Source organism: Notolepis coatsorum, assembly GCF_963971535.1.
Source record: "Notolepis coatsorum genome assembly, chromosome: 8".
NCBI lineage: Eukaryota > Metazoa > Chordata > Actinopteri > Aulopiformes > Paralepididae > Notolepis > Notolepis coatsorum.
In genome coordinates, this window is record NC_140172.1 from 141,717,379 (window position 1) to 141,739,747 (window position 22,369).

General features: G+C 47.2%; 1 protein-coding gene across 1 annotated transcript in view; it reads left to right on the top strand.

Moving 5' to 3' along the window:
- Positions 1 to 20,048: 20,048 nt before the first annotated feature.
- Positions 20,049 to 22,369, top strand: part of kcnk4b (potassium channel, subfamily K, member 4b) — a gene marked incomplete at both ends in the record, with an annotated part of 71,901 nt that continues 69,580 nt past the window's right edge. Inside the window, one exon of the mRNA XM_084320578.1 lies at positions 20,049 to 20,237. Within this exon, the coding sequence (XP_084176704.1) occupies positions 20,049 to 20,237 (189 nt within the window). The remainder of the gene's footprint in view (positions 20,238 to 22,369) is intronic.

Here is a 22,369-nt window from a genome sequence, read left to right on the forward strand (position 1 = left end):
ATGAAAATGTGGCTGTGTGGCATCAGGTACATGATGAGCTGCACACCGTGGTTGGAGCCCAGGCTCAAAACGGCTCGAGATCTTGATGTAGAAAAATGCTGTTTTTGAGGACTTGATTAGAAATACAAAACAATTAAAAAAGATAAAAAATTGTGTCCTGTGTTCCATAGACTCACAGGAATTGTGTAAAAGTGCCCAAATAGTGAAAGAAATAGTAAAATAGTTCCCCTTTAAGTAAAAGTAGAGACGTATTTGCTATTGAATTCACTTAAGTATCTAAAGTAAAAGTACACATTCTACATGATGTTTGTGTATCCATTGATCTCTATAGGTTGTGTTCAAGTGGTATGTGGTCCAGTTATGCTGCTCTGATTAAGTTGACAGGCTTCAAATGTGAAAGTATAATCTTCATACACTTTTTATTTTGTATATATTATGTTTTCAAAGCAAAATCCCTTTCTTCAAAGTAACTAGTAACTGATGGGTTCAGATAAATGTAGTGGAGTAAAAAGTACAATATTTCCCTTGAAATGTAGTGGAGTAAAGGTTCCCTAAATACTCACAAACTTAAGTACAGTACTTGAGTAAAAATACTCAGTTACTTTCCACCACTGTTTTCTTTTACCTCCATTGTACACATTCATTTTCTACCACAACTGTAACATAAATCACCTGGTTATTGCTGGAAGCTGTGGTACTTTCCCGCCCCTCGGTCACCCTTCCACTGTGTCATTTATCATGTCATTTATTGTCATGAATGGCTTCCCTGACCATGCAAGTGTCCCTGTACTGGCCTATAGAGAGAGAGACATGCATCAACCAAGTCCATTTATATAGTAAGGTCCACAACAGAGTAGCCTACAGTCCATAACCATAGAACTATACAAATTTAGTGGGATACAGAGCCTGGTCACCATGGTGATGAAACTGATTTATATCCATGCTGGTCACCATGGTGATGAAACTGATTTATGTCCATGCTGATCACCAGGAAGTCCAGGACTGCAGCTTCAGAGTCTCTCTGCCCCACGTGGGAGAAGAGGGGGGGGGGGGGGCGCACAGTCACACACATACTCACACATACACACATGCACACATATCACACACACACATACACAGACACACACACACACACAGACACACTCACACACACATACTCACAGACACACACATACTCACACACTGGAGAGGCTGGGTAGTGTAGAGGTCTTAGCACTAGAGAGGCTGGGTAGTGTAGAGGTCTAAACACTGGAGAGGCTGGGTAGTGTAGAGGTCTTAGCACTAGAGAGGCTGGGTAGTGTATGGGTCTAAACACTAGAGAGGCTGGGTAGTGTATGGGTCTAAACACTGGAGAGGCTGGGTAGTGTAGAGGTCTTAACACTAGAGAGGCTGGGTAGTGTATGGGTCTAAACACTGGAGAGGCTGGGTAGTGTAGGGGTCTAAACACTAGAGAGGCTGGGTAGTGTAGAGGTCTAAACACTGGAGAGGCTGGGTAGTGTAGAGGTCTAAACACTGGAGAGGCTGGGTAGTGTAGAGGTCTTAACACTGGAGAGGCTGGGTAGTGTAGAGGTCTAAACACTGGAGAGGCTGGGTAGTGTAGAGGTCTAAACACTAGAGTGGCTGGGTAGTGTAGAGGTCTAAACACTGGAGAGGCTGGGTAGTGTAGAGGTCTAAACACTGGAGAGGCTGGGTAGTGTAGAGGTCTAAACACTGGAGAGGCTGGGTAGTGTAGAGGTCTAAACACTGGAGAGACTGGGTAGTGTAGAGGTCTAAACACTGGAGTGGCTGGTAGTGTATGGGTCTAAACACTGGAGAGGCTGGGTAGTGTAGAGGTCTAAACACTAGAGAAGCTGGGTAGTGTAGAGGTCTAAACACTGGAGTGGCTGGTAGTGTATGGGTCTAAACACTGGAGAGGCTGGGTAGTGTAGGGGTCTAAACACTGGAGAGGCTTGGTAGTGTAGAGGTCTAAACACTGGAGAGGCTTGGTAGTGTAGAGGTCTAAACACTGGAGAGGCTTTGTAGTGTAGAGGTCTAAACACTGGAGATGCTGGGTAGTGTAGAGGTCTAAACACTGGAGCGGGTGGGTAGTGTATGGGTCTAAACACTGGAGTGGCTGGGTAGTGTAGAGGTCTAAACACTGGAGAGGCTGGGTAGTGTAGAGGTCTAAACACTAGAGTGGCTCGGTAGTGTAGAGGTCTAAACACTGGAGTGGCTGGGTAGTGTATGGGTCTAAACACTAGAGTGGCTGGGTAGTGTAGAGGTCTAAACACTAGAGTGGCTGGGTAGTGTAGAGGTCTAAACACTGGAGTGGCTGGTAGTGTATGGGTCTAAGCACTAGAGTGGCTGGGTAGTGTAGAGGTCTAAACACTAGAGAGGCTGGGTAGTGTAGAGGTCTAAACACTGGAGAGGCTGGGTAGTGTAGATGTCTAAACACTGGAGAGGCTGGGTAGTGTAGAGGTCTAAACACTGGAGTGGCTGGGTAGTGTAGAGGTCTAAACACTAGAGAGGCTGGGTAGTGTAGAGGTCTAAACACTGGAGAGGCTGGGTAGTGTAGAGGTCTAAACACTGGAGAGGCTGGGTAGTGTAGAGGTCAAAACACTAGAGTGGCTGGGTAGTGTATGGGTCTAAACACTAGAGTGGCTGGGTAGTGTAGAGGTCTAAACACTAGAGAGGTTGGGTAGTGTAGAGGTCTAAACACTGGAGAGGCTGGGTAGTGTTGTAGAGGTCTAAACACTGGAGAGGCTGGGTAGTGTAGAGGGCTAAACACTAGAGAAGCTGGGTAGTGTAGAGGTCTAAACACTGGAGTGGCTGGTAGTGTATGGGTCTAAACACTGGAGAGGCTGGGTAGTGTAGGGGTCTAAACACTGGAGAGGCTTGGTAGTGTAGAGGTCTAAACACTGGAGAGGCTTGGTAGTGTAGAGGTCTAAACACTGGAGAGGCTTTGTAGTGTAGAGGTCTAAACACTGGAGATGCTGGGTAGTGTAGAGGTCTAAACACTGGAGCGGGTGGGTAGTGTATGGGTCTAAACACTGGAGTGGCTGGGTAGTGTAGAGGTCTAAACACTGGAGAGGCTGGGTAGTGTAGAGGTCTAAACACTGGAGTGGCTGGGTAGTGTATGGGTCTAAACACTAGAGTGGCTGGGTAGTGTAGAGGTCTAAACACTAGAGTGGCTGGGTAGTGTAGAGGTCTAAACACTGGAGTGGCTGGTAGTATATGGGTCTAAGCACTAGAGTGGCTGGGTAGTGTAGAGGTCTAAACACTAGAGAGGCTGGGTAGTGTAGAGGTCTAAACACTGGAGAGGCTGGGTAGTGTAGATGTCTAAACACTGGAGAGGCTGGGTAGTGTAGAGGTCTAAACACTGGAGTGGCTGGGTAGTGTAGAGGTCTAAACACTAGAGAGGCTGGGTAGTGTAGAGGTCTAAACACTGGAGAGGCTGGGTAGTGTAGAGGTCTAAACACTGGAGAGGCTGGGTAGTGTAGAGGTCAAAACACTAGAGTGGCTGGGTAGTGTATGGGTCTAAACACTAGAGTGGCTGGGTAGTGTAGAGGTCTAAACACTAGAGAGGTTGGGTAGTGTAGAGGTCTAAACACTGGAGAGGCTGGGTAGTGTTGTAGAGGTCTAAACACTGGAGAGGCTGGGTAGTGTAGAGGTCTAAACACTGGAGAGGCTGGGTAGTGTAGAGGTCTAAACACTGGAGAGGCTGGGTAGTGTAGAGGTCTAAACACTGGAGAGGCTGGGTAGTGTAGAGGGCTAAACACTAGAGTTGCTGGGTAGTGTAGAGGTCTAAATAACAATTCAGTACATTTATATCTGTGTTAATTTGTTACATTTAGTTATACTAAGTTAGGAAAGTAATGTTTTAAGTCAAGCCTGATGTTGCCTCTCACAAAAGAATGATCCCTGTCTCTTCCACACAGTGGGGCATACAGTTAATTGAACAATGGGTATTTACATTTACATTTAGTCATTTAGCTGACGCTTTTATCCAAAGCGACTTACAAGTCATCAGGAAGGGCACAACTCTATCAGCTGAGTAACAATGTTCATCAAAGTGTTGAGTGCTACAGTGTAGGTTAGTATATTAGGACAAGTGCATGACAGTAAGGTTAGATTTTTAACTTTTCTTTAAATTTCAGATAATGGTATGGGTATTGTAACTGAGGGGTACAATTCCCTGACTGTATTACTAGATATGATACTTACTACCACTACCTTTGTACTTAATATTCGGCCACCCAGTACACGGCATAAATATATTATCATGAACACTCTCACGTAGATGAAACGGATCCAACACAAATGTACGAATTAGAAACAAGTCTTTATTGCCTACACAGCGATGGTGTGTAGACTAAACACTTAATCACTTAATTACATTTATGAATTGAAATAGTATGCACTTTTATGGCAAGGAGTATTCGTCGGTATATCAATAGATAATGTCCAATCTCTGAAGGCGCAGGTGGTAAATATACGACCTGGAATAGTTAAGGAATAACAGCAATGATACTTTAATGATTATAGGCTGGATACACTAGAGGGGGTTAATCCGGTCGATTGTAAGCCGACAGGAGTAGGAGGGGGGGGGGGTAGAATCCAGCTGCCTCGTCCGGCCAAGGGTATCCCAGGAGAACCCACTGTAGTGCCGTTCAATGCGCCGGCGATCCTTGGACCACAGATGAAAGCAGGTGGACTCTTTGTGGGCCGGCTCTCTCCGGTCCACGGGGGAGAGATGTGGAGAGACCTCGTCTTGCAGAGCGTCTCCTCACCTTGTGTCCTCTCCAGGGGGGGGGGTTCCAACACACGGTAGTGTCGGGGGTCTTTATCCATAGAATAATCAAAGTATCCAAAGCATAATCCGTGCCTGGGAAGGCGGGCTGTCGTCGGTAGAATAATCCGGTATACAGGTCCACTCGCTCGTCGGCTCTGGGGCTCCTCGGGTGCAGCTTCACATAGGGTCAACCACCCTGGGTAAGCAGCCAGTTCTCTGCCCGAAACGATGGGGTACTGACTACGGTAGTATTCTCACCGCACGAAGCACTATATATTAACAGACTATTATTAGCTTAATAGACTACGTCCAACTCGACGATATAGTGCCAAATATGACTATTCAAATATTAATATACACGATGTCTCAATACCGATGGTAGGCGAACTTGGCCTTACTCCCACACGTGGCATCGCGGGGAGGCTTTACGTCTGTGACTCTATTGGAGGGTAAGACACTGGACTGAAAAGAAAGTCCTACTTTAGTAGCGCAGTATATATACGCACTATGAACAAATAGTCCCATTAGTGGTGCGGTAGCCAAATTCCTACGCGGAACTAGGACTTGTTCGTACATGTCGAGCGGTACGTTTGAACTGGGTCTGAGGGGTATGGCAGCCTGGCACCAAGGTCTCGACCAATAGTAGAATGGAGACTATTATGGGATGTTCAGTAGGCTAGAATGGATATTCAATGCATATTGTACAAGGAATATACAAGGGATATCAGGGAATATTAGAGAATATACAAATACAATTAAATATATATATATAAATAAATATATATATTCGGTTTAATCTGGCCCTTCACAACAGCCACCCCCTGAATAGGTCCCAGACCTAATCAGTTAAACAGAGACAGATTAATCGCGTTGTCTATTTACACATAAGGGTTTGCTGTAGGGGTCAGTCAACTTCACAAAGTCATAGGGTTGTAGGGTCATGGTCATCATCGATTGTGTCTGGGAGTCGAGGCAGTTCTATGAGCCTTGCCACGGGACGGGTGTAAGTGCGACCCTGGACGAGCACTTCAGCTGCTCGGACCTTGCCGTCGGCACCGGTGATCACTTTGCTTACGCGGCCGGCCGGCCACATAGCTCTGGGCAGTGATTAATCAATAATCATGACGACTGTTCCTTCTGTCAAATTGTCTCTCTCCCTTACCCACTTCTGGCGGGTCTGTAGAGACGGTAGGTAGTGTTTAATGTCATCCGGTAGATTGGGGGCTCTGCGTAGGCGACCACCCACTCTGATGAGGGTATGAGCGTCGTTCTCGGGGGCCAGGTGAATTAATCTGCTGTCGGATGGGACGGGCTTTCCTCCCTGTAGACAGGCCAATTCATCGGGGAACGAGTCTCTCTGGGCTCGCTGCAGTAGAAGCAATTCTGCTTCCTCGTAGTTAGCCGCTGACATATCAGCGGGGGACTTGCACTCCGGGTGGTACCGCAGGAATGTTCTTTGTTGTGCACTCTCGATGGACGTGCAATCGTTTATGTTAGGGTCGGTGGAGGCTACGGTGCTCAATCCACAGAACACAGACTTCTTAATTTCCACCTCCTCTGGACTGGCTTCCCTCGGGATAGGCATGGGCCACTGTCCTTCCGGGAGTCTTAGGAATGCGGGGCCGTCACTGTAGACATTGCGACGGGTGAGGTCATCCAGGGGGATCCCCCGGGTGATGACGTCAGCTGGGTTCTGTTTTGTATCAACGTAGCGCCACTCTGTTTCTCCGGTTAACTCTTCGGTTAAGTCTTGAATCTCGGTGACTCTGACTCCCACGAAGACTTTGTACTTGCATGAGTCCGATTTGATCCAGTACCGTCGTGGAATCTGACCACAGGATTGTTCTAGACACCGGTATGGTGAGCTCACGTTGGATGAGCGTGGCTAGGTGCGCTCCGTCTAGGGCTGCGCAGAGCTCTAGACGTGGGATAGATTGTTGCTTGCGTGGGGCTACTCTCGAGCGGGCGAGGACAAATGCTGTGTAGATCTCTCCCCCTTGGTCTTGGGCCCGCAAGTAGGCTACTGATCCGTATGCGACCTCTGAGGCGTCACTGAAGACGTGCAAGTCCATTTTACATGTCTCTGGCCTCACCGTGGGTGGGAAGTAGCTTCGGCGCATATTAATGCCTGGGAGTGAGTGGAGCTCCATCTCCCACTCTCTCCAGGTGGATGCAAGGTGTGCGGGAATGGGGTCGTCCCAGCCCTGGTCCTTGTCCCACAATGCTCGTACAATAATTTTTGCCCTGGTGGTGTACGGTAGAATACATCCTAGCGGGTCATATTGTCGGGCGAGTGTTGTGTACACACTCCGTCTGGTGGTCGGCGCCGCCGCCGGCCTTCCCTGCTCCGTAGTCAGGGGCTTGTGTCTGTAGTGAAGCGAATCTGTTTTGAATCGCCACACCAATCCCAGGGTCATCTCCTGGGCTTCTCCCGGGATTGTAGCCATCCAGGTCTCGCTGCTGGCTGCCTTGTCCTCGGAGGAGAGGCTGCGCAGTACTTGCGGATCGCTGCTGGCCCACTGCCTGAGATCAAAGCCGCCTTTGATCAATGAGGCGTGGAGTTTAATCAGGAGAGCCTCGGCTTCTTCCTGGGTTGAAAGGCTTTGTAGACAGTTGTCTACGTAGAAGCTGTTCTTTACGCTGTGTCGGACCTCTTCGTCCGCTGCTGGGTCCTCTGCTACATGTTTCTGTAGTGCAAATGTCGCACAGCAGGGGCTGCACGTCGTTCCGAAGGGGAGGACTTCCCATTGGTAGATGGCTGGGTGCTCATCTCCTGGCTTCTCTCTCCATAGGAACCGTAACAGGGGCTTGTCCGCCTCTACTAATCTCACCTGCAGGAACATTCCTTTAATGTCCCCGCTGATGGCCACCTTTTCCTGGCGGAAGCGGAGTAGAACGCCGAGTAGGGAGGGGCCGAGTGTGGGACCGGGCAGTAACTCTTTATTCAGATTTTGGGATCCGATCTGGTAGCTGCAGTTAAATACTATGCGGTCTTTACCGTTGTGATGGACCTTGTGGTGGGGCACGTACCACGATTCAGTGGTCTGGTCAGCCTCTTTAATGTCCATCTTTGTGACGTGTCCCGCTGTGATGAGCTTCTCAATCTCAGCGCGGTATACACTCTCTTGGGCGGGGTTCTTGGCTAAGCGCCGCTCCGTGTTCAGCAGGTACCGTTCTATGGCGTCTGTCTTGGCGTGGAAAGTAGGCATTCCTTCTCGCCGCAGGAGTGGCGTGGCGTATCTCAACACGCCGTTGACCGGGACTCTCTTGGTCCCTGTCTCGAGGAGGTGAATGGCGTAAATGTCATCTTTAGAGCGAATGTCTTTCTTTCCATTCTTAAAGGGCATTTGTTCCAAGCTCCATAGCCGCTCTACGTGTTGCAGGAGTGCGGTTTCTCCCTCTGTGACTCGGGAGTGGAGACATCTAGTGGCTGTACTTCGGTTGAGAGATTTGGCGAGCGGGCCTTGGAGAGTCCATCCCAAACGGGTCTCGACTGCTGCAGGACAGCCTCGGGGTCCGGTATGAACCCGGTCTATCGGGACAATGAGGTCTGCATGGTCGGAGCCTATCAACAGGGTCGGCATAGCATTGTCTATGAGCGGGATCGGTAACTTGCGCAGATGTGCATATTTCTCCATCAGCTTGGCGACGGGGTATGTGTACCGCGACAGTCCTATTTCTTGGCTGGTGAAAGCGTCTGCAATCTGGTACCGTCGCTCAGGCTGGCCGCTTGCTGCGATAGAGAATGAGACATTCTCGCCCTTTATCGTCTTCAAATCTCGTCTTATTGTCCGAATTGTCATTTGGGTTTCGCTTCCCCGCAGCCCTAGCTGGGCCGCAGCGGAGGCGAGCAGCAGGGTCTTCTCTGACCCGTCATCGAGGACGGCGTAAGTGTCCAGGACTTTATTCTGGTAGCTTAGTGTCACACGCACTACTTTTAGGAGTACTCGGGCTCCACTGCTGCTGGCGGGATCGATGTACATGACGCTCGCTTTGCGGCTGGATGGTGCAGGTGAAGGGCGCCGTCTGTTACTGTCGTGAAGTATGTCCAGATGGGCTCCATCGCACTTGGTGCACCTTTTCTTTAAGCGGCATTCGGCTGCCATGTGTGAGCACGCACAGCGAAAACAGCGCTTGTTGGACTTTATCCATTGACCTGCTTCCTCCGCGTTCAGCTTGGGGAAGGAGTCACATTGCGCTAGCCAGTGTTCTTTCTCACAGTAGGGGCACACTATCTTCCACTTCTCCGTTCTGGAGGGGGTACTGTGGCTCCTGCTGCTCGGTACTGACTCCGATTGGTGCATCACAGTCACCGATCTTCTTCCATCATTTAGTCGTCTGGTTCCTTCTCTGGAGCCAGGGGTGCTCCGTCCGAATGTATCTAGCCGTAGGCTGCTGACTTCTCTCGCCAGGAAGTCTGCTAGATCGAGGAGGTTCGGTTCGGGGCCATTCGGGTCTCTGTGGTCCCTCTGCCGCCTAAAGCGCTCCTGACGAGCGGGCGGCAGCTTCTCCAGGATCCTTTCCACATTTGAGTTGGCGTAAAGTTCATACTTCCCCTTCTCTCTTTGCGCTCCCAACATCCCTACCAGGGACTGCACTCTGATGGACAGGTCGTCCAGTGCTCGATTGTCTATTGCTGGGGGTAAGCGGTCGATGTGTCGGATCTCCTGGATCACGTAATCCCATATGCGCCCATACCTCTGGTCCAATGCTACCAGCGCTGCTGTGTATGGGGTGGTGGAAGTCGCGTAGGCGAGCGCTATATTATGTGCGCGGGGCACCTTTAAGTGCTGCAGTAGGATGGCGTATTTGTGGCGTTCATCCAATACATCCACCAACATGGTCTCCAGACACATGCGGAGTTCTGTATACTGGGCCCGGTTCTCTTGGGTGAAGTCGGGTACCATAGGCGTGCCAATGTATGACGCTGACTGTGGATACATCGGCGAGCGTTGGGGGAGAGGCCTCCTAGGCGAGTCTCCTCCAGGTTCTTGGTATGGGCTGGTACCGGCAGTGTACCATGGCCCGCTTGTCCAGGTGCTGTTCCTCGGTGCGGGTCGTGCGTCGTGCTCCGCGCAGCTCCGCGGGAGTATAGCCTGGGCTGTACCGGACCTCCTGGTCCGGTAGAGTACTGTGCTGTCTTCGGGCGTGGTTCTCCTCCTCTTCCTCTTCGTCTTCAGTTAGGTCATCCAGTGCTTGTAGTCTCTGGTTTAGCCTCTCCACAGGATATGCTGCTCCTTCCCGGTTGCTAGGTCTCGCTTGGACCGGTGGGGGGAGGTGGTCTGTGGGGGGTATAGACCTCGTCTATTGGTCAAGTTCAGGGTTGTTTACTCGGCTAGGGGATGCCGCCCTGGAGGTGTGTCTAGACGAGTTCCTGGAGCCTCTGGCGGAGGGAGAGGGTGTTGTCCGTCTGATCAGCTGTTCTATTAGTTGCGACTGCTGTCTGTCGCGCGCTGCGTCCCGTTGAGCACCGGCTCGTTCTCGGGCCACATTCTCTTCCATCTGAATGCGTCTTATTTCTAGACGTATCTGCTCGTGTTCGCTTCGCTGTTGGATCTGCAGTCGGTCGCGTTCAGCAGCGGCGTTCAGGCTGATGAGGAAGGCCTGCTGTAGGGTCCTCTCTGCCTCGCTGGGAGAAGGCGGTTGTATAGGGGAGCCTTCCCTCGGGGTACTCCTTGCGGAGCCTTGGAGCTCTATCTCCACGGTGCTCTCCCCGTCTTCTTCCGTGCCGAGTTCTCTCTCGGTAGCGTTGTATTCCTCCCGGGACTCATCGGGGACTACTTCTTCAGTACTGGCGGGGTGTGAAGTCATGTCTGGTTCCCACTGGTCCCCACCGTGAACTTGGTCAGTTACATTAGAGCCCGTAGGGGCCTCTATGGTCGGGGTAGTCTGGGCGTTGGGGTTAGACATACTTTTACTTTCTAGTTTTACCGCGTTTACTGTTAGTAGAAGACTAGGTTGTTGACTGACAGCGTAAGCCTCTAAGTACTGAGGGAGCCGTCGTTCGCGCTGCGGGCGTTGGTTAGGAGGATCGTTTCGTGGAGTGTTCATCATAGGCCATTTCAATATTAATAACACTATATTAATATTACACTGATTACCCTCCGGCTCGAAGGACCAATTGTAACTGAGGGGTACAATTCCCTGACTGTATTACTAGATATGATACTTACTACCACTACCTTTGTACTTAATATTCGGCCACCCAGTACACGGCATAAATATATTATCATGAACACTCTCACGTAGATGAAACGGATCCAACACAAATGTACGAATTAGAAACAAGTCTTTATTGCCTACACAGCGATGGTGTGTAGACTAAACACTTAATCACTTAATTACATTTATGAATTGAAATAGTATGCACTTTTATGGCAAGGAGTATTCGTCGGTATATCAATAGATAATGTCCAATCTCTGAAGGCGCAGGTGGTAAATATACGACCTGGAATAGTTAAGGAATAACAGCAATGATACTTTAATGATTATAGGCTGGATACACTAGAGGGGGTTAATCCGGTCGATTGTAAGCCGACAGGAGTAGGAGGGGGGGGGGTAGAATCCAGCTGCCTCGTCCGGCCAAGGGTATCCCAGGAGAACCCACTGTAGTGCCGTTCAATGCGCCGGCGATCCTTGGACCACAGATGAAAGCAGGTGGACTCTTTGTGGGCCGGCTCTCTCCGGTCCACGGGGGAGAGATGTGGAGAGACCTCGTCTTGCAGAGCGTCTCCTCACCTTGTGTCCTCTCCAGGGGGGGGGGTTCCAACACACGGTAGTGTCGGGGGTCTTTATCCATAGAATAATCAAAGTATCCAAAGCATAATCCGTGCCTGGGAAGGCGGGCTGTCGTCGGTAGAATAATCCGGTATACAGGTCCACTCGCTCGTCGGCTCTGGGGCTCCTCGGGTGCAGCTTCACATAGGGTCAACCACCCTGGGTAAGCAGCCAGTTCTCTGCCCGAAACGATGGGGTACTGACTACGGTAGTATTCTCACCGCACGAAGCACTATATATTAACAGACTATTATTAGCTTAATAGACTACGTCCAACTCGACGATATAGTGCCAAATATGACTATTCAAATATTAATATACACGATGTCTCAATACCGATGGTAGGCGAACTTGGCCTTACTCCCACACGTGGCATCGCGGGGAGGCTTTACGTCTGTGACTCTATTGGAGGGTAAGACACTGGACTGAAAAGAAAGTCCTACTTTAGTAGCGCAGTATATATACGCACTATGAACAAATAGTCCCATTAGTGGTGCGGTAGCCAAATTCCTACGCGGAACTAGGACTTGTTCGTACATGTCGAGCGGTACGTTTGAACTGGGTCTGAGGGGTATGGCAGCCTGGCACCAAGGTCTCGACCAATAGTAGAATGGAGACTATTATGGGATGTTCAGTAGGCTAGAATGGATATTCAATGCATATTGTACAAGGAATATACAAGGGATATCAGGGAATATTAGAGAATATACAAATACAATTAAATATATATATATAAATAAATATATATATTCGGTTTAATCTGGCCCTTCACAACAGGTATTGTATCGGTACTCTGTGATTGATTGATTGATTGATTGAAAAGTTTATTAACAGATTGCAGAATGGGTACAGTACAGTACAGCTCAATACATACAATTGTTAAGGGGATGCAGACCAGAGAAAGACTTTCGTCTTGTTTACATCAGGGTCCCCCATTTTCAATTCATCATAACATATATGACATACATGACATACAGATAGACAGTACTGCTACATCTATACATTTATGACATATCAGATTTGCAAATACAGTACTGTTTGTGATACAAAAGTGTCCAGAAAAGGAGTGTATATACATTTGGCGTAGAAACTGTACATTGGAGGAGGTTGGTTGGGTGGGGTGGGGTTGGGTGGGTTGGGTGAGGGCTGTACATTGGAGGTGGGGGGGGGGTTGGGGGTTGGGTAGGGGGGACACACACATTTTACACTGTACATTGGAATACTGACAAAGCCTTACTTGGTCATTTACTGTACAACTAGGTTAGGACATTTGTAGGGGCCAGTTTCGAATTGCAGTCTCACGTAGGTGTTTTTTGAGAGTGTTTTTGAAAGTGGGTAGTGATTCACATTCCTTTACAGCTTTAGGCAGGGCGTTCCACATTGATGTGGCATAATTGCGAAACGTGTTTAGTCCCTTGTTTGAGCCGAATCTGGGTTTTACATGATTTGTGGAGCTCCCTCTGGTGTTGTGATCGTGGTATTCACTGACCTTTGGGAAGTATTTTGCCATGTACATGGGTACCTTGGTCGCGTAGTGTATCTTGTAGACCAGGCCCATTGCAAGTTGCTGTACTCTGTCGTCTACTCTAAGCCATCCTAGGTTGTCAAAGTGGGCAGGGGTGAGGTGGGTTCTAGGAGTCAGGTCAAGTAGTAGTCTGACCAGTTTGTTTTGTGATGTTTGTAATTTGTTTTTTAGTGCCTTTGAGGTGCTTTGGTACCATGAGGTGCAAGCATAGTCGTAGTACCCTTGAATGAGTGCTCCTGCTAGAGTCTTCAGGGTATTCTTGTTTACCAGAGAGGAGATCCGGTACAAGAATCGCGTTCATTGGTTGACTTTTTTTATTACATTGGATGCCATTTTGTCACAGGAAAGATTAGCCTCTAGGATGGAACCCAGGTAGGTAATTTCATCTTTCCTTGTGATAATATTGTCACCCACTGTAACCGAGAAGCCGTCGGTCTTGCTGAGTTTGTTATTTGAACCGAAGAGAATGGACTCTGTTTTGCCCATACCCAAAGCCAGGTATCGGTATCGGTATTGGGACTGAAAAAGTTGGATCGGTGCATCCCTATTCACTACTGTACATGTCTACTGAACGAACTGACGTGAACACGATCACTGTGTAAACACTCTCTGTTCCTGAACAAACAAATGGCTACTTTAGACACACTACTGTCAGAAGAAAACCAGTTGGGACAGTCCTGCTTGTACTTGGCCACAGTACGCCACTCCACCGCCTCAGCCCACGGAACACCCATTCTGAACCCACTGGATTATTTACTCAAATGCATTGGCCGGCAATCTGAAAATACACAAAAACCTCAATTCCTGAGAAGTTGTCTCTTTGACGATCCACCGATTTTCATCTGAGAGTAGAATATAATTTGTAGTATTACTCTGACCTACCTGTATTTGGTTACTTTTAACCCTTCGTTGTTTATTTAGGCAAATTGACTGAGAATACATTCTCATTTACAAGACAGACACACACTCTCTCACCAGTTTGGGAGCTGCCTACTGAATGTATGTATCTCTCTCTCTCTCTCTCGATCGACTGTATCTATCTATCTATCTCTATCGATCGACTGTATCTATCTATCGATCGACTGTATCTCTATCCTCTCTCTCTCTCCCTCTCTCTCTCTCTCTAGTGACCCCCCCATCTGACGGTGACGAGGACGGCCTGCCCAGGCAATACGGATCCCGGGATTCCATCCTCAGCCAGGAAGGGAAGAGGGCCTGGAGAGGAAGGAGAGAGGGGGCGCGAAGAAGGAGGGAGAGGGAGGGAGACAGGTACATCTCTGCATTCAGAGGGAGGGAGGGAGGGAGGGAGGGAGGGAGGGAGAGGGAGAGGGAGGGAGGGAGGGAGGGAGGAAGACAGGTACATCTCTGCATTCAGAGGGAGGGAGGGAGAGTGGGAGGGAGAGCGCTGCCAGGTGAGCTAAGCTTCGAATGAAAATCATCGCGGATTACGGCTACATAATGCCGCAAGCTCTGCCGCAAGCTCTGCCGCTCCGCTCCGTGGCAAAGCTCCGCTCTGCGGCTGCCGCGCCTGCCGCGGGGCGTGTCGCAGCCAATCAGGGAAAACGCGGAAGCACTCTGCAGCACTCCTCCGCTGTTAATAAGCAATAAGCGACAGGTACGTCTCTGCATTCAGAGGGAGGGAGGGAGGGAGGGAGGGAGGGAGGGAGGGAGGGAGAGGGAAACAGGTACGTCTCTGACGGACACTGTCAGTCCTTTCAGTTCAGTCCACTTACAACATGCAGCAGCATTCAGAAACCTCAGGTGTTATATATGTAATGATGTCTTCATGAATGTATCTCAAATGTATTTCAACGTTCTAAACACATTCAAGTTGACACAAGAAAAAAATATATACACAGTAAAATTATATATTCAAGTTCCAAGTTGTTTTATTTGTCACACACATATATATATATATATATATACCTGTAAAGTACATGTACATTACAGTGAAATGCTTAGTTCTGTATGAGCCCCCTAAGATTGTGCTTCATACAGTAAAAGTAAAAAGAGTAAAGACCAAACACTATACAAAATATACAATATACAAAACTAAAGTACAAAATGCAGAAATGAGGTAGAGATGTAGTGCAAATGTTTTAGTAATTCTGAACAGTTGTGTTCTCATATGGTTTGATGACCAGAACCAAACACACAAGACAATAGAAATGTGTCTTAGTGACAATATTGCAAAGAGATATCAACAAATACATGTTTCACAGTATAGCAGACACAATAAGTCATGACACAATGGTGTATTCACACACACACACACACACACACACACACACACACACACACACACACACACACACACACACACACACGCCACAATTGGTGAAAGATAATGTAGGGACATATTGAAAGGATAATAACAGCCATTTCCTGTGTGATATTATGGACACGAACCTAATTTTATATAATTTTAAATTATTGTTAATCATCATCATGTCACTGAGATGGTGTGATTCAGTACATTACTTATTACATTTCTGACTGCAGTCTACAGTATATATGGCCAGGGGAACGTAACTTAACACAGACCACAAAACCCCACAGTAAAAGGGATGAAGTGATTACATGCCTCAGCTACCTGGCTAATAGCTTCCAGTAATGTCCGCATATCCCAGCGATCATATTCACGTCTCTGAGTCTGAGCCCATCCCAGCTCACTGCAGGGGTACGGCTCACTGCAGGGGTATGGCACATGTGGCCTTTTCAAAGGATGTTGGATTAGATTAGATTGAAATGTATCGTCATTCTAGAGCACAAGTACAGTATGACGAAAAAATGTGGCATCTAGACCAAAGTGCATAACAATATACAGTTTAATCTTAGCATGCAACGGCCCACATGTGGGCCCTCTTGAGGACGATTTGCCCACCGGCACTTTGGCGACCTCAAATTTTTTTTAATACAATATATATCGAATTAAAGCCCTATTTGTCGATAGCGACAAAATCAGGCGACAAAATCCATTCAGCGATTCTCGAGTTACATGTATCTTGTATGCCGATATGTGAGGTGTGCAAGAAGTACACGGCAGACTTTAAATTTTTTCAAATTCCACTCCCAACTCTCGAGCCTCTACCTCCGTCAATCATTAGGCGATCTCGAAGATTATTGGACAGGGTTGTAACCAATGAGTAGGGCTTTCCAATGGTACCTCACGTGGGAATGAGCAAAACAGGAATCTAGGTGAAAAATCACGAGCCAAAACAGGTAGAGAATTCTTCGTCGAATGCATTGAAGTCTATAAGAAAATCGTTTTCTGAGCTCTCTCATTCTTTACCAAAACCGCTTCTAATCACTCATTTCTGAACGTATTTCTATGAAATTTGGACATGTCCTACACAAGACTTCAGGCTATAGACCCAGAGTGTTTTTTCAGCCATACCAATTTATTGGGAAATACTACTTCTGGACTACTAACTACTACAGAAAAACGTGAGTAACACGTTTTTCTACAACTCAAGTTCAGACCTATGTTACTCTATTTCATTAGCACTAAAAGTGAATTTTCTTTATTGCATCTTTCAAAAGAGACCAGGCCTATGCATGTGCTATAACTGTATAAAGTATAATATTTTGGTTTGAACAAAAGTATGCAGTCCTCAAAAACGAAAACTAAAATCGCCACTTTTGGGGGCGATTGTTAAGAGGTGGAATATATAACGATATAACGTTGAGTAATATTGGAATATTAATATTTATGTAAACAAAGCCCCATAAATAGGAACTTGCATACAGTACATACAAGAAACTACTAAACTTCTTACTGTCCTTTACAATTGTGTACTTTGCTACCAAGTAATTTACTATACTTATACTACTACCTATCATGCTAATGTATACTACTATGCACGCAAGACTGTAGCACTCAAGTTCAACACTTAACTGTAAATGTAAATACACTGGAAACAATGAATGAATGAATGAATGAAAACTTTATTTAACAGATTGCAGAATGGATACAATACAGTACGGCTCAATACACACAATTGTTAAGGGGATGCAGACCAGAGAAAGATAACACAGAAATAGACAGCAGACTAAGGGGACCGTGCTGGAAATAAGTGTTGTCACTTTTGCATGTCATCCCTTGGATTTGTTGTGTCTTTGGATCCATAAATAAAATCAATCGATCAATCAATATTGTGTATCACACTCCATAACCATACGAATATAGAAATGTGACTCTACTATTGTACGTAGTATTTCTATTGTAAATCTCTTTAGGATAAGATAAGATATTCCTTTATTGATCCCCTTGGGGAAATGTGGACATCATAGCAGCACGAGGGAGGGGGGGGGTCCAGGTATGGGCAGGTTAATAGTAGAAAGACTATAAATATAGGCAATCAAATTCTATATGAATATACAAATATAAGGGGGGGGGGGGGGGGTGAAAAAAGAAATGTATGGGGGGAAAAACACGAATACTACTAATAGTAATATTCCACTTTATAAATACTACAGTGAATCTCTACACACTATTGTACATCTCAGTGTGGGCGGCACAGCACTGTGGACGTCAGGGTTGGCACCACGTCATGTTGCAGTGGGTTTTTACAGCCCGTCAGCAGCGCTGTGGTGGAGACCATTTACCGTCTGTTTTACTGCTCCTAGTCTGACACAGACCATTTACCGTCTGTTTTACTGCTCCTAGTCTGACACAGACCATTTACCGTCTGTTTTACTGCTCCTTGTCTGACACCGTCCATTTACCGTCTGTTTTACTGCTCCTAGTCTGACACCGTCCATTTACCGTCTGTTTTACTGCTCCTAGTCTGACACCGTCCATTTACCGTCTGTTTTACTGCTCCTAGTCTGATCACCGTCCATTTACCGTCTGTTTTACTGTTCCTAGTCTGACACCGCCCATTTACCGTCTATTTCACTGTTCCTAGTCTGACACCGCCCATTTACCGTCTATTTCACTGTTCCTAGTCTGACACCGCCCATTTACCGTCTATTTCACTGTTCCTAGTCTGACACCGCCCATTTACCGTCTATTTCACTGCTCCTAGTCCAGGGGTCAGCAACCTTTACTATCAAAAGAGCCACTTTTCCCCCGTCCCACAAAATAAAATGCTCAGGGAGCCGCACAACCTATTTACCCTTAAAATGAAGATAATAGTGTATAACGTTTTATATATCCCCAAGCATACCCCACATTTAGCATAAAACGCCTGACAATTGCATACCCAAAGCAATTTGCGATTTATTATACTTTATACTTATAGCACACAGTTTGTTGCATTAATGGGATTATAAAGCAAAAAAAAGAAATGTTGACTTTTTAATTGCTGTTTTTACCTGTTATAACAAAGGAAAACCTCAAACTCTTATGAAGAGGAGACAAAACACTGGTGTCTGTAGACCGACTTTGAAATAAAACCCTGAACTATTTAGGTATATTTGAGTCCTTCCCTTATTTGTGGAACATTTATAAAATAAAAAGTAGTCCACTTTGAAAAAAGACTACCATGTGTAGACCTACTTTGAAATCAAACACAGACAAGGAGAAAAAACACTGTCAACAACGTTACACACACATGTTGCGATCTAGGTGAAGTCATGGTTGGATCACAGCAGGATTGATATCATATGGTCCTTACCTTCACTAGGATGTACCCCAAAAAGAATATTCCAATTGTCTGATCGCGAGTCCAAGTACCGGTGTCCATCGTGTCGCCAACATAATCCACCACAACAGATGCATCGGAGGCATTTGACGCTTCTCAATGGGATCGGGATACCCGCCCACCTCGCCCGACACAGAAAAGTGGGACCGGAGACATTTGATCGATGCACAGGCCAAGATATAATGTTTCAAAGGGTGCTTAATACTGCCACCTGGGTGGATGCGGCCGGTATTGCACTTAGGCATTCTCAGGATGATTCCCCATGTTAACCCTGAGTCTGTAATGAATGGAAATATAGAATAAAAGAAATAGCGATGAAAACCCGACTATACTCGGGTCTGGCGTTGACCGGTCGGTGAGATAACCCGACTATCATCGGGTCTGGCGTCCAAAGAGTTAAGAGCATTCAGCTCTGACGCCTCCCGACAGCCTGGCTGCTTTCAGACCAGAAAGAAAAACACATTCAATTCGTTATGCGACTATGCTCACGTTAGTCAGGTCATTTTTTACTTATATAACGACGGGTCCGGGAATCGAACCCGGGTCGGCTGTGCCGCGACTCAGCGCGTTATGTGGTTCGCCACTGGGGCGCCCATTCGTGTGGTTTCTAATGCGTGTGTTCGTGTGGTTTCTAATGCGTGTGTTCATGTGGTTTCTAATGCGTGTGTTGGTGTGGTTTCTAATGCGTGTGGTTTCTAATGCGTGTGTTCGTGTGGTTTCTAATGCGTGTGGTTTCTAATGCGTGTGTTCGTGTGGTTTCTAATGGGTGTGTCCGTGTGGTTTCTAATGCGTGTGCTTTCTAATGCGTGTGGTTTCTAATGCGTGTGTTTGTGTGGTTTCTAATGCGTGTGTCCGTGTGGTTTCTAATGCGTGTGTTTGTGTGGTTTCTAATGCGTGTGGTTTCTAATGCGTGTGTTCGTGTGGTTTCTAATGGGTGTGTCCGTGTGGTTTCTAATGCGTGTGCTTTCTAATGCGTGTGGTTTCTAATGCGTGTGTTTGTGTGGTTTCTAATGCGTGTGTCCGTGTGGTTTCTAATGCGTGTGTTTGTGTGGTTTCTAATGCGTGTGTCCGTGTGGTTTCTAATGCGTGTGTTTGTGTGGTTTCTAATGCGTGTGGTTTCTAATGCGTGTGGTTTCTAATGCGTGTGTTCGTGTGGTTTCTAATGGGTGTGGTTTCTAATGCGTGTGGTTTCTAATGCGTGTGTTCGTGTGGTTTCTAATGCGTGTGTGTCCGTGTGGTTTCCAGCTGGTCTCCAGAGCGCATCAGCACCAACACTGGAGGGGAGAAACAGCAGCAGGCTTCCTTTGGACTAGGTGGAGGTGCAGCCATGCGCTGCTCCACCCTACTGGGCATCCTGACCGGGGTGCTGCTCTACCTGATCATGGGGGCGGTGGTGTTTCGCACCCTGGAGATGCCCCAAGAGGAGGGCGAGCACTCACAGCTGCAGGACACGCGGCGCGACTTCCTGTTCAACTTCACTTGTGTCGGACCGGACAACCTACAGGCCCTTATAGAGGTACGCTAGGCCTACACATGCTGGTAGCTCTTCTATTTACATTTACATTTAGTCATTTAGCTGACGCTTTTATCCAAAGCGACTTACAAGTTCTGTACGACAAGTCATCAGGAAGGGCACAACTCTATCAGCTTAGTAACAATGTTCATCAAAGTGTTGCGTGACAGTGTAGGTTAGTTTATTAAGACAAGTGCATGACAGTACGGTTAGTTAGGGTTAGATTTTATTTTTATTTTTAGATAATGGTTGAAGAATTGCGTCTTTAGTCGGCTGTCCTAACTGGGGTGGGTAGGGTAGTTCATTCCACAATTGTGGGGCAAGGACTGAGAAACGGCAGGTTCTCCTTGATGACCCTCCCGGAGCTCGGATAGGAGTTGGTCTGAGACGGCCAGAAGATGCAGAGCGTAGGGGTCTTGAGGGTGTGTAGTTAGAGACCATTGACCGGAGGTAGGCGGGAGCGGTTCCCTTTGCCGCACGGTATGCCAGGTCGAGGGCCTTGAAGCGGATTCGTGCAGCAATGGGGAGCCAGTGCAGGTCCCTAAGAAGTGGGGTGACATGGGTCGACTTCGGTAGGTTTGAGATCAGTCGAGGCGGGAGATGACTGTTGATTGGGCAAGGAGTTGAGTGGCTTCGTTTGTCAGGTAGGGGCAGATACTTCCGACGTTGCTCAGGAGGAATCAGCAGGTTCTAGTTGTCGCTGTGATGTGAGCAGAGAAGTTCAACTGGTCGTCGAGGACAACACCACGGTTCTTGGCGGTCGAGGACGCGGTCACAGCTGCATTGTCGACTGTGATGGAAAGGTCGGTCAGGGGGAGCACAGCACAGTAGATCAACACACTGTCATCCTGCTCGCTCTTCTATAAACACAGTAGACCAACACACTGTCATCCTGCTCGCTCTTCTATAAGCACAGTAGACCAACACACTGTCATCCTGCTCGCTCTTCTATAAACACAGTAGACCAACACACTGTCATCCTGCTAGCTCTTCTATAAACACAGTAGATCAACACACTGTCATCCTGCTCGCTCTTCTATAAACACAGTAGATCAACACACTGTCATCCTGCTTGCTCTTCTATAAACACAGTAGATCAACACACTGTCATCCTGCTAGCTCTTCTATAAACACAGTAGATCAACACACTGTCATCCTGCTCGCTCTTCTATAAACACAGTAGATCAACACACTGTCATCCTGCTCGCTCTTCTATAAACACAGTAGATCAACACACTGTCATCCTGCTCGCTCTTCTATAAACACAGTAGATCAACACACTGTCATCCTGCTTGCTCTTCTATAAACACAGTAGATCAACACACTGTCATCCTGCTAGCTCTTCTATAAACACAGTAGATCAACACACTGTCATCCTGCTAGCTCTTCTATAAACACAGTAGATCAACACACTGTCATCCTGCTCGCTCTTCTATAAACACAGTAGATCAACACACTGTCATCCTGCTAGCTCTTCTATAAACACAGTAGATCAACACACTGTCATCCTGCTCGCTCTTCTATAAACACAGTAGATCAACACACTGTCATCCTGCTAGCTCTTCTATAAACACAGTAGATCAACACACTGTCATCCTGCTCGCTCTTCTATAAACACAGTAGATCAACACACTGTCATCCTGCTAGCTCTTCTATAAACACAGTAGATCAACACACTGTCATCCTGCTCACTCTTCTATAAACACAGTAGATCAGCACACTGTCATCCTGCTCGCTCTTCTATAAACACAGTAGACCAACACAGTAACACACTGTCATCCTGCTCGCTCTTCTATAAACACAGTAGACCAACACAGTAACACACTGTCATCCTGCTAGCTCTTCTATAAACACAGTAGACCAACACACTGTCATCCTGCTAGCTCTTCTATAAACACAGTAGATCAACACACTGTCATCCTGCTAGCTCTTCTATAAACACAGTAGATCAACACACTGTCATCCTGCTAGCTCTTGTATTGTTTTTTTTTTTATTGTTTTATTGTGGATCCCCATTAGTCTACACCAAAGTGAGACTACTCTTAACCCCTAACTTAACCCCATTGCAGTAGTCGAGGGAGGCGAGACATGACTGTTGATTGGACGAGGAGTTGAGTGGCTTATTTTGTCAGCAA